Here is a 13638-nt window from a genome sequence, read left to right on the forward strand (position 1 = left end):
AAGACATCATAGGTTTGAGAGGTACTACTGTGCACTCGCTATTCTCCCTATAAGAACATAGGAGTGGCCACTGATTCAGAGTAAAATTCCACTTAGCTGTCCTCAGGAGTAACCACAATGTGACGCCTACATGAATAGGAACAATCTTATAATCATAGAATGGTTTGGGTTGGAAGGGACCCTCAAGATAATCTAGTTTCTAGTCCCATGCTGTAGACAGGGGCACCTTCCACAAGAAAAAGGTTACTCAAAGCCCTGTAGAGTTTGTTCTTGAACACTCCCAGGGATGGGGCATCCACAACTTTTCTGGGCAATCTGTTGCAATGCTTCACCACCCTCACAGTAAAGAACTTCTTTCTAATATCCAATCTAAACCTACTCTCAGTTTAAAGTCATTTTCTTCTGTTTGCTTTGGACTCAACTCCCATTGCCTTCATTTGATATCCCCTCATTCTCATAATAGAGAAAACAACTAATCAACTCCTATTTCCTCTGTCCGTGCTCCATGCCACAAATGATTCTGTAGACCTCTATTATATTTTTCCTAAATTGTCCCTTTTCCAAGCTGATTGATCCAGGCAGACTCAGTTTTTTCTGACCTTTGCTCCATACCCTTGATCGTTCCTACTGCTCTCCTCCAAATAGTATTTCAGAGCCCATTTTGAGCTGAGGAGTCTGGAACCATATTTAGTATTCCATAGAACGGTATAAAGTCCTGGGTTGCTAATGAAATGATGTCTTCTGTTCTGTATTCTATTTCATAGAATCATAGAATCATTAAGGTTGGAAAAGACTTCCAAGATCACCAAGTTGTACTGAACACCATCTTGTCAACTAAAGCATAGCACTAAGTGCCACATCCAGTTGTTCCTTGAACACTTCCAGGGATTAATTTCTCGCTGACAAATAAATTGGTATTTGATGTGCTTGTTTGGCTTCTACCGAGAAGCAGGCTGACACTTTCATGGAACTATGTATTACAGTCTAAGCATTGGCGATCACGTGATCATAGCAGCTCGAGAGTTCATTCTATCCATTCCTCTACAAATCAGATTAGGACTGTTTGCCCCCTGTGCATCACTTAATTATCTGCACACAGACCTCTACCTGACAATTTATTGCCCACTCACTATTATTAAGGTTTTCCTGTAGCTCTTCAGCCATTCCTCAGCCTTTACCTGGAATAACTTTGTATTGTCACCAAACTCTGCAACCTCAAGGCTCACTCCTTTTTCTAATATGTACTGAACACTGTAAGTCCTAGCATAGTCCCTAACAGAACTTTACTGATGATTTCCACTTTGACAGCCCATCAGTAATTCCCTTCCCTGCCCTTAAATCAATCATTTATCCACGCCATGAGTTTTCCCTTTGGTTACACGGTTGTTGGTTTTCTAAAATGCATTTGGAAGAAGACTTTGCCATAAGACTTTTAAAAACATATGAACCCAATTCCTTACATCTATAGTTCAAGGCAGGACTGCTCACTAAAAAAAGCCACATTGATTCTTTTCAACTAGGTCACACTTAGAGACGCATTCACTATTTCCATCCTCTGTTTTTATTAACTGGCCTTGAACAGACTTATAGGACTTCTAGATACAAGAATCTTGCTTTTACATTAAGTCACTAGCAAGTGGGAAAGGGGACAGCTAACAGAAATTACAGCCCTAGTGAAAACAAGAAATTTTGTGATTCTCATAAAACTTAATGCCATATTCCTTCACAGTCTCTTACTTTTTTAACTTGGTGGCTTGTGTTAAACATGTAAAATACAATTTTAAGACAACTTGTCAATAAAAATACATAAACGTTTTGTCCTTTCTATGGACAGCCTCAAGACCTGTTCATATTTCAGTGGAAGGCTGCTACAGAGTTGCAGAAAAAAGCACAATGAAACTGAACCAAGCTAATTGTTGATACAGTGTAGACTTAGAAGTGTTCTTCTGAAACACTATATAAATCCCCATATGGTTATTGTGATTACTTTGATTAAATTTCCAATGTCTGCTGAAGACTGAGAACCGCGGTCTCACTAACCTCGTAAAGCCACAGTGCCATCATCAGAAAGCTTATTTGGATCAAGAAAAACTTTGGGATCAGCATCCAAGGAGTCCTGTACATATAAAACTCGCTGGTTCTGCAGTCCTGTATTGTAAAAGTGAAAATACCTAAAAGAACACAAGAGGGGAAAATAAGCAGGAAAACTCTTGATTTTCAGTTAGGCAAGCACAAAAAAACTTGTATGAGATTGTCATGAAGAAAATAAAAGCAGATAAATATATAAGGGAAACACGAGCTCCGCAGCAGAGTAGGAATCATGGCTAGACACCGTAGGATGCATCCAAACCATTTTTTAAAAATAAATAGCTGCATTTGCCACAGTGCATTTCAAAGAATGCCTAGTATACTATAAACTTGACATAACTGTCTGTGTTAAACATCTCTGGTAGCCACAGCATTTCCCTGTGACAAGAACTGGCACAAGTTCCCATTCCTTAAGTTCTCAACTTTGTCATTCATATAGCTGCTTTCAATCCATATTGGGTGGTAGACTTACGTTCAAATGAAACAGAACCAAAACTATTTCATCTGTATTTACCAATGTCCCTAAAACAGTGTTTGAAAGAGTTGTAGGAACTACAGAATTGTCTTTAGCGAGCTATACTCTTCACATCACAAAACACTACAGACCTCAAAGAAATTAATACTCATATTCTACACAAGACAGAGGTACCACACTTTTCTTCCTTCTCAGAACTTTACTATACAAACCTGTGACTTAATAAATCAAATAGCAGCCTCACCTGGGGGAACAGGGGAACTTATGGGGCAATATTCAAATCTAAAAATAAGTTAATCTATCCCCTAAGACCAATCAGTACTTGGATAACAGCATGGGAACCTGGTAAAGCCAAGAAGGGGAAACTGTACTCACAAAGGCCTGGCTAACAGTCTGAGCTAGTAATATGCTCAAGTAGTAACAGTAATGTTCAGCAAGTGCAAAACTGAAAGATTCAAAAAAATAGAAGGAAAAGAAAAGTAATTTTCAGTTTGACCAGGCATTTTCTTGTCTGTTTCCCCTCTGCAATGCTGGGCAACAAGACAGGAAGCAAACCTCAAACAATGTGACAGGCACAGCACCTCCCAGTACTCCTGTATGCAGATTCTGCAGAACTCTTGAGACACTGTCCTTTATCAGCTGTTCTTCAGCACTAAACCAGAGTAACTAAATTTCAGAATTTTTAAGTGTCATGGGAAGTTTGGATGGTTCTTCAAACAGAACAGTTCCTTCCCTCACCCCTTACTTAGTGTTACTTAACTTGGTAAAGCCCTCTTGATTGCCTCAAACACCATAATATAGGGGGGTTTTGTATTATTTTTAAATTGCTCTGATTAAACTTCAGCACATGCCAAGAAATAGAGTATCACTCAGAAAGACCAAAGAGACATCTGTTACAATCAGAGTAAAGTGTCCTAAATCATAAGCACATTAAGCTCCTGGCATAAGTGTTCTTCCTGGAGGACAGTCAGCTGCATCAAATTAAGACTTTGTATCTTGTAGTGAAGACTACTGCCATGAGCACTTCTGCAACATCAAGCCTTAACAGCATTGAAGGTAACCACATCCAGACATGTTTGCACTGCAGAGAATCCAGAGCAGTCATTGACCAGGCCTGCTCTAGAATCTGCTTCAGCATAGCTACAGCTGGATGCATCACATACAAACTAATAAGCTTTGCCTGACTCTCTCAATAAGGCATACTTCCCTGGATGCAGCATTGTCCTAAAAATCTCCACTGATTCTGGGCTTAAACCTGACACCTCTATACACTGACATGCTGAGCCACATCTGTGACAACTGAAATCAACATCAACTTGGGTTCACTGCCCACATTATTCTTTCACAAAACCCCATATAGTACAGAATTTCTCTCTCTATCTATATCTACACCTTCCCCACAGCACAGATAACTAAAGCAAATTTCCCTCAATATCTGTGCAGAAATCTTAAGACAATGAGACATCCTCTGCTCTTTCTCATGATCCACGGATGATGGTGAAAACATACCTGGCATACCACTCAACCAGGATCAAACAAATCGAAAATATTGAAAAACCTTATTTGTGTTTCCCACAATTAAGAATGGCTGCTTGTTCCCTCTACCTTTTTCAATTGCTAAAACAATCTTCAGATGTTACTAAGTTAACAAGCGTTTCATCCCTTTACTCCCTTTCTTTAGAAGCCTGATAGTGTTTCTAACAGAAGTCACACTAAATTCAGCAGCAGCTGCAGTCTCGTAATCTTCGGTAAGCCACAGAAGCACCATCTCTCTACCTAGCCACAGAATTAAAACAGGGATACAAGCAGACTAGACATTGGAACATGGCAGGATTTGTTTGTTCCTTAAAAAACAGATCTTTTTGCATCAGTACTCTTAAATCCTCCAAATTATTTTTCCCTTATCATCATACAAATAAAGAAGTAGTTTTTCACAAGGGAATTCCCACTGCTTTTCGCTGGCTATGACTAAACAAAAGAAACCTACCAGCTGCTAAAAGAATGACCAACATAAGAGCAGTATTTTAGCAAATATTTGGAACAACATGACAGACTTATGCTGTTTCCAGGATGACCAGGCCTGAAAGGAACTCCTCAAAGCCTTACTTTTACTACAATTATTCTACAAAGTTGTCTGAGTTCTGATAAACTCACAATTCTTCCTACAGAAAGAAAAGACAACAAAAGAACAAGAAGAGGACAGTCAAGCATCTTGTGCTCAGCATCATGCAACTGCACTTGTTAACATTGGCTTACTTTTCCTACTTCTGAACTATAAAAGAATAAATACAAATATAATTTATGATTTGTTTTCCCAATTAGTAGTTGCTTCTGACTTGCTTCACATTCATCACCAAGACATTCCTCACATACCTTTTTCCTCTCTTGAAGTGGCAACCGTACTTAGGATAATCGTAGAGTTCAGTCATTCGTTCTTTGAACAGTCCTCTGACAGGACACTTTTCGAGAAAGGGTACTGTAAGCTTGTTCTGAGCATCCACAAATGCCTGAAAGAAAATAATCCCCCCCCAAAAAATATGAACTCAAGTAGAAATGCACATTTTCTACAGGAAATGTTTTCAGAAGCAATGCATCACAGATATCTTTCTGCCCACATAGGTTGTGCAGTATCATACCTGACGAATCTTACATGCTTATTTGCATTATACCACAATTCTGTAATAAGACCGAACTTATATCTTGAATAATGTCTCTCCAGGGCATGCACAGGGGTAACCAGTCAAAAGACAAGACATTCCTGCCATTCTCCTTAAAAACAAAAAAACCCAAATCCCAACTACCAAAGAAACCCCAAACTAATAAAAAACAATCAAGTAAAACAAAAACAGACAAACAAAACAAAAATCCAAAAACACAACCCAAAAAAACACCCCATGCTTTTAAAAACTCTCTTTATATTTGCCTATATGGTTAATATTGCCCACAGACTGCACTATCATTTCAGGAGCTGGGAAGAGGATACAAAATCTCACACGCATCATCTGTTCATATTATTAACATAAGACACAGAATTAGTCCCAGCCAGTATTTCCAGAGAAGGCCAAAGTGCTGTACACAGATCAATTCTTAGTTACAAAAGGCAAAAATATGCAATTTCTGAAAGCTTTGAGAAGTCTGGTTTCTTTAAAACATTCCAACTCCCTGTCACAAACACTTAAGGACAGTGGTCAAAACCATTACCACACCAGCTGTTTGCTAGAGGTTGCCACTCCCATGGCATGCATAGAAAATGGGGTACTCTACTGGTGTTTCGCCATCCCTATTTATAGCATGGTACATTAACATAAAATTAATAGCTAAGCATCTTAAGGTGAATCACAGCTGCTAACAAGCAGGCCTTTCTGAATCCAACATGAAGTAGGTAGGATAGGACACTGCGTGGCTGTAACACACAGCCAAATGCCGCAGTGACAGCAGCAGTATCGCTCTTGGACTCCAGCCTCTTGCCTAGAGCATGAAACCCTGTCTATTCACCTCCTGCATACACAGGTCTCTTTCTCAGTTGCTTTGAAAGAGGCTACTGTTTCTACCTGTCCCAAATTTGTCACACAGCAATCAGATCAATGCACTGTAACATCTGAGTTACGCTTCATCGCAGGACAGGAACTACAGGACAGTAGGGCTACAAATGTGTTTTGCAGTTCTTCAGAAAAGCCAGCTGCTGTCAGAGAGAATACCTGGCACACATATACCAATTGCTATCAATGTTTAGTCATTTATTAATTCTTCAGGTGAAGAATTAATATGTGCACAGCACATCCCAGTGGTAAGTCAAAACAGCGTGCAGCCTCCACATTGCAGTGCTATAACTGTTCTCCCCATCAGATAATGAAAGAATTTAACCAAATCTACCTAAGAATTATGTGTCTCTGAATTTGTTTTCTCTAAATGGAAACACATGAATTTCAAAGACTACATACACAAAAATCTAGACAGCGGATCCTACACAAATAAACTAACTTCTCCAAGGGCTGTGACATTTTCAGAGAAAAAATGGCTTATAAAAACATGAATACAACCATCCATTGTACTGGATGGGCAAAAACACTTTTCGATTGCATTCAGTGGACAGAAACTGGCACACATATTTTTTTCATCTATCAATAACACAACCGAAATTACAACACCACTGCAAGGGTACACTGGAACATTACTCACTTTTAACTGCAGACACACCTTACCACATTTGCTTTCATTACTGGTATTCAAGGAGGAGACACAAACTTTTTCTTACAAGCCTTCATTGCATAAGAGCATGGTTACATACTAATTATTGCACTCACAACTGAATCATTAGTAATTTTGCTTTTACTTGACGTATTTTTCTCATTTCCTCTTAATATGCACCAAATATTCCAAGATTATATGAAAAAGGGACTGCCACTGCTGTCTGAAAAAGGAGGAAGGAATTACAGGGTTTTGAAAGAGTTCCACTGAGAAGAATCCGGTCCAGTTTGGCAACTTTCTGTTCTTGCACCTTTGAGCATGAGGTTGCACTCATGTTCAAAAAGCAATACCTAATTGAAATATTTTTCCAGGTGAGGTACAGGAACATATGTCACCAGAAACTCTCACAGTAAACAACTCCATCCACCATGGTGAGCAAAACATGTGCCACTCATGCTACAGGGCTAACAGTAACTGTACATCTTCATGAACCTAAAGAGAAAGATTTTTATTATACCTGCATCTGACAGTCTGTCATAAGGTTTGAACCAGGACAGAATTTGCTAGCAGAAGAAAGAGCAGAGTAAGGGTCTAAAGCACTGTACTAAGAGTAGAGATGCTCTACTTGAGGCTGAAGTGTTTGGCCATTACTCGAGCAGGCCAATTGTTGTTTTTGTTTTTTTTAAAAAGTGTAATTAAATTTCATCTAAGAAACACAAGCTTTTTTTGACCATGCCATTTTAAAACCTATCAGCTTTCTACATTCCACTAAGACACTCTCTCAAGAAAATGATTTCCACTCACAGCATACTTTCCATGGAGAAGTCTCAGAATACAAACTGTTTTAACACTACTAATCTTTGTTATTTGTCTGCAAAGTATTTACAGTTCATATATACATTCTCAGTAAAAGGTAGTTCAGTGCAACTCCTACAAGAGGGCACATACCTTTGTTAAGTATTACAAATTAAAACTAATCAGACTTCTTGTGGGTTGCCTCTTGGAATTTACTTTTTTGGTATTTACAAAGAAAAATTAAGTGCAATTAGAAATGTATCAAAATGTGAACTAAACACTGGTCTATAGTAACTAAAAATCCACTTAATTGTATTTTTGAGTTTTGATTCTAGTCTTAATCCAAGCATACACGTGTTCATAATAGTACAACCTGACCTTACACGATCCCTGCTTTCTCATCCCTTGTCCATCCCTTATCTCTGGAACTAGCTGCTACACCATCCGTGAGTTAGGGTGCTATGTATGACTGACATAGTAGCAAAAGACTTTGCTGCAGTCTAAAAAAGAGCTTATCTCCCAGCTTATTTCCCACAAAGTGTTAAAACAAACCAAGAAGTTGAAAAGTCCAGCCAAGCCAAACCTAAAACAACAGTGAAAGCGTGGTTTTGCAGTTGTGGCTTATATCATTACCAGAAGCATTTTACCAGTGTAACAGATTTTAACTATGCCAGGGATGTTTTCTCATTTTGTCTTAAAAGTCAGTGGCTGAACAGTAGCAGAGCATGAACCCACATTCTACACTTCCTTTCTCCAAAGTCTAATAGGAACTTCCCCATCTGCCCAGGGGTTAATTTTCATTTGTGAATCTGGAGAAGGGAGTTTTGCTTGCTTATAGTTGCCCTTGGTTGCTCCAACCAAGCACACACAGGGGAAAAAAAAGGGATGTAGTAAAGAACATAGACTGTTAATATGAAAGTCCATACTTCTTGAATAACAGCTTTTGCACAAAAGACTGAGGATGTGACTTGATGATTGGCTTAATCGACTCTTAAGACTGCGCATTTGACAAGAAACAGTCCTGCTTAGCCACCTGTAGATTTCAATAACCTCCTTTTTGTAGCAGATAAATGCACCGCATACAGAATAAGATCATCCTGGTGACCTGGCTGAAAAATTTCTAGATCTATTTGACTTTCACCTAATTAAAAGTAGAGTGTGGGTGGCTAGAAAAGGAAAGATCCCCTTCTTGAAACATCTTAGATCCAACTATCATGTGGCCTTGGGGTGACCTATATGAAGCATGTATGTCAATAGAAAACTAATCCATTAAAGTCTTCCCTCCCAAAATATCACCTTGTGATGTCTGTACCCATGCAATGGAGGGACAGAAGCATTCACGTCAGCACAAGAATGAGAGGGAGGGCAACTACGCAGCCACTTGGCTTAATGGAAACATTCAAACTACAATTGAACAGGTACAGCACAATCTGCACTCTACTCTTGCTGCAAAAATACCTGATTAAGCCAATTACAAAAAAATTCTACCCTTCTGTGTCCACTTGTTTGTAAACTGCTAACTATCAAGGTCCACAAGATAATTTGGACTAGCTGAAGCAAAAGCCAAATATGACTTTTTTATACTCATAACTATTCTAATTTCCTTCAGTCTTAGCTACAGTGAACATCAGGTGAAACTACCATGAACATTTCAGAGCTAAAACCAATCTCACCTGCTTATTTCCCCATGCTTCAGGGAATAGCAAACTTTATGTTTCACTGACTCAGAACAGAAACTAAGTGAAGCCTATTCATTTATTTTCTGTGAGCACACCAATAGTTGACACAACTATTTCTGCTACACGTAGAAAAGTAGAATTCCAACATATTTTTGTATGTATTTGACAGCACGCATTCAAATAATTTTGATTGTTCGCATATGAGAAAAGATTCTAACTTAATAAATGAATGATGTTCATTCTTCCCTCTTGGCATAAATCAAGTTACACCTACTCAAATCAAGCAAGTATGTTGTAAACGGGAACTGAATAGGGGCTCTTTCACTACAGATGAGCATAAATGTCCAAGGAATTCTTCTTCTAGTTCAGTACTTAATATGTAGAAAATTAAAGGTAGCATAATGTTGGAGGTGTACACAGGGTATATTTGCTTTTCCAAAAAACAAATGCAGATTTGGGACATAAAGGACTATATAAGGACAGAGAGAGTGACTTGGAAGAAGAATGAGAAGGACAAGTGTCTCAAGGTCAGTGACATGAAGGTCTGAAAAGCCTACAAAGCACGCTCCATATTCTCTCTGAAGCCCAGACGATCATTCAACTGTCTCTATAGCAGTGTCTGGTTATTTTTTGATCTGGTAGGTTCAGAATGGCTGTTCTGCAGGAGTCCTGCAAACTACCTCAAGAACTTGGAGATAAAACTATTAAAAGCTAGCAAGAAAGAGTGGTCATCAGCAACCTCTGCTGCAGAGCACAAAAAAGTGAGTGATAAAGGAGATCCAAGGAGTTTAGCACTTCAAGACCATTGTTTTCTGACCTCTTTTAAGAAAGAAGTAAAACAGCAAAATACTTTTAGTCCCTTTTGTTCTGTAACTCCTGAAACTTTGGAATAAGATGATATCCTTGCATACTTACACATACAGGAACTCTCTCCACTCTGTGTCATACTACTACTGCACTGCCAAGGCATGCGTTTTTTTAGTGTAGGCAAGTAAGATATAACAAGATCTTCATTCCACCAATACGACATCTTGTGTCTGGGCTGCTGCACTGTTATGAGGATATTCTAATCCCTCATTCCTTATTTTGCCTCCTATATAAACTACAGCCTCTGGAGAATGCGCTTCACTGTCCTCCAGCTGTTCTCACCCAACCTGTTCACAGTATGTGGCTACAGTATTGAACACAGGGACACAAAAATCATGTCTTGGCATTTTCACAATCACAGTTCTTTCACAGCATCCCAAAAACCACTTTAATAGGTATCTGTAAGGCCTCCATGAAAAAAAAGATGTAACCATACCTCCCACACATATATCCCCCTCAATTTAGCACAAGACTATTCCATGTTCACTGTTTCTTAAAGATATCAGAATTAAAAATCAAAATTCTCCCAACTTCCTAAATATATAATTTTCAGTATTAACATCCATGGCAGAGTTTTTCACTAAAACCAGATCCCAAACCAAGTTTTTTAATCCCATGAGTCTTTAAATACGCTAACAGATTTATAAGTAGGGGATGAGTTCCTAACTGTAAACATTTTATTTTTTCTTGACAGTTACAATAAGTTCAATTTGACCAACCTCAGGCTCATCAAGGTGTATTAAGTAAGCACATACATGACAGAACCTAGAAGGAATCTCACTAATGGAAAGCTACACTGTGGGATATTTTTGAAGGGAGATCCTGCCCTCTATCATCTTCCTGACAAAATCATGCATACTGGATAGACACCAGTGTTTTAGATCTGGAACTACAATTATCACAAAGTTACTAGCCATTACAGAGGAAACCTCTTCCACAAGGTCACCTACCACTTTCAGGCCACCACCCCTGTTAAGTCCCTATGCCATTAATATCAGAGGACCTAGCTCACAGTCATTCCTATCACTTTTCAGGATTCTCTCTCAGCGAAAGACCGATTCCAAGAGCACAGTCTAGCTATACCAGACTGCAGGCTGAAAACACCGCAACACCTGCAATCTGTAATAGCAGACACTAAAAAAGCCTAACTTCAGGAAGGAAAATGTTTTTGGTTTTATTTTGCTTTTAAGAAGGATTAAACAAAAAAATATACTCACACACTTGATCACTGTATAAAAAGCAAGCCAAAGAAGTTTTCTTTCTACCCTTTCCTAACTATTTTATTATGGCAATTTTAGATGTACTTAGAACAGTGGATAAAGCACTCTAAAATCTGAGTGTTTCTCTTCAGTGTGACAACACCACTTTGAGCATTCAAATTGTCTAAGAAAAATGGGTGCAAGATAAACAAGGCCTTAATTTTGCAAATTCTGTGATCTAGGTTATACAAAGTGTTCCAGTCTTTCATAGAACCACAGAATGGTTTGGGTTAGAATGGACCTTAAAAATCATCTAGTTCCAAGCCCCCTGCCAGTGCAGGGACACTTTCCAGTAGTCCAGGTTGCTCCAAGCCCCATCCGACCTTTCTCCCACTAAAATACAGGGACAAAGTAACAGCACTGCTCTTGGCACCATGAGTATCACATGAACTACACTTCCATTCACTATGATTCACTATGTAACTTTTCAGAAAGTACTGGCAGGTTCTTCAAAACAGAGTCTGTAAAGGAGAATCATGTGAAAACAGTTATTCTCATACAAAGAAAGGTTACCTTTGTCTGTTCGCTATCGGGATCTTCAAGCCAGCAGTATGGGTCGCTTATTTTACATCCATGGTAATCCTGGACCTGAATTCATAAAAGACAATAATTTTTAAAGAGACATACTCGCAAGCAAACTCGGTCCATCAAGGAATGATAGTCATCACGATGAAGGGTATTCGGAATTTCACGAAAACATACAGTGCTAAGGAGCAAAGAAAGAGAAAAGCAACACATTGCTCCCAGGTGAGTTGCTAATATAACCATTCTTTGGTGGTGGCACTAAGGCAGCAGAGTAGTCCTCAGAAAAAACACAGAGCACCAGAAAAAGGGTGAAATGAACATTCAGTCCTACCACAAGATAGATTAGTAAGTAAAAAATATGCCCCACTAAACCAATATCCCTAAAAAAAAATCAAACAACCTAAAGCTTACTCCAAATCCAGGTGTTGGAGCCAAATTATCAAACCTGATTACTGGATGTACCCCAAAAGTGGTTCCTGGTTACACGAACTGTCTCTAGTTTAGCCCTCCCTACTATTGTTGCCCCCAAACATGTGCATAATGTACATATATAAATAATAATTAAAAAAACCTCCAACCAAAAACCCACCCCCAAAACAACAAGCAAGCAAAAAAACCCACAAAAGACTAATCCACGTGGTTGAATTAACCTGCTTCCTTCCTTCAGTATACAAAACAGGACTAGATACCTCCTGTTAGGACTTGCACAGTTCAGCCTTTTAGCCAACTACGAAAATAAATACTTTAGCTTTTACAGCTTTGGCTCATGCCGGCAAACATTTTGGTTTAAATGCGATGTTAGTTCTGTAAATAATTACCGGGCCGGTGCCCAAAGCAGAGCGCTTTGCAGAAGGGAAAAAAAACCGAACCCGTTTTACTCAAACTAACACCGTAATCCTTGTGTATCCAGTTACGGTCGGAACACGAGGAGATAGGACTATGTTACAGATGTGCCATCCTATATAAATAGACTATTTGTTCCTCTGCTGACGCTACTCCAGCCCCGGCGGAGGCCTGGGCTTTCCCTGCCACATGCAGCGGTGCCGAAGCCCCGGGATCCGCCGTGGGCTCGGCTGCTCCTGCGGCCCCGGCCGGCCCCGCACACGCGGGACGTGCCCGGGGGCACCGGCGCCAGGCCCCGAATCCCGCCCCAACTAGCCCCCGGCAGCCGCCGCGGCCCGCAGGCGTGACAAGCCCGAGACCTCCGCACGGAGCAGGCTGGAGCCGAACAAAGCCCCGAGAGCCGGGGCAGCAACACCCGCCCCCAGGGCGACCCGGGGCGGGCCGGCCAGCGGAGAGCCCCGCGTCCAGGCCCGGCGGCCGCCGCACGCCGGGGGCTGCCCCGGCCAGTGCCGTACTCACGGCGGTCTCGTCGCGGTACACCTCGGGGTACTGGAAGGCCTGCATGGCGGGCGGCGGCGGAGAGCGGCGAGAAGAACAGGAGGAGGAGGAGGAGGAAGAGAAGGAGGATGAGAAGGAGGCTGAGGTGGAGGAGGAGGCGGAGAGGCGCGGAGGCGGCGGCGGGGCCGGGGCCGTGGCTGTGGCTGTGGCTCGGGCCGTGGCGGCAGCAGCCGGCAGCAGGCACGCAGCGCGGCACAGGCGGAGCGCCGCCGCCATACGTCGCGCCCCCTGCCGGGCACGCGCCGCACCGGCGGCGCAGAAGGGGCCGGGCCGAGGGGCCGTCCCGCCCGTCACTGCTGCCCCTGGCCGCCGCTAACCCCCCCTGCTCACCGAGCTCCGGCGGAGTTGTGTGTCGGGCACC

General features: G+C 41.0%; 1 protein-coding gene across 1 annotated transcript in view; it reads right to left on the reverse strand.

Annotated features, from left to right (window-relative positions):
- The window catches only part of PREP (prolyl endopeptidase), a 92369-nt gene extending 78999 nt beyond the window's left edge, over positions 1-13370 (reverse strand). The window contains exons 1-4 of the mRNA XM_017818716.1: positions 13239-13370; positions 11865-11939; positions 4937-5070; positions 2041-2171 (exon numbers count right to left, since the gene is read on the reverse strand). Coding sequence (XP_017674205.1) covers positions 2041-2171; positions 4937-5070; positions 11865-11939; positions 13239-13283 — 385 coding nt within the window. The 5' untranslated portion in view covers positions 13284-13370. The remainder of the gene's footprint in view (positions 1-2040; positions 2172-4936; positions 5071-11864; positions 11940-13238) is intronic.
- Positions 13371-13638: the final 268 nt, after the last annotated feature.

The sequence above is a fragment of the Lepidothrix coronata genome, unplaced genomic scaffold (assembly GCF_001604755.1).
Source record: "Lepidothrix coronata isolate B3197 unplaced genomic scaffold, Lepidothrix_coronata-1.0 Scaffold70, whole genome shotgun sequence".
Classification (NCBI taxonomy): domain Eukaryota; kingdom Metazoa; phylum Chordata; class Aves; order Passeriformes; family Pipridae; genus Lepidothrix; species Lepidothrix coronata.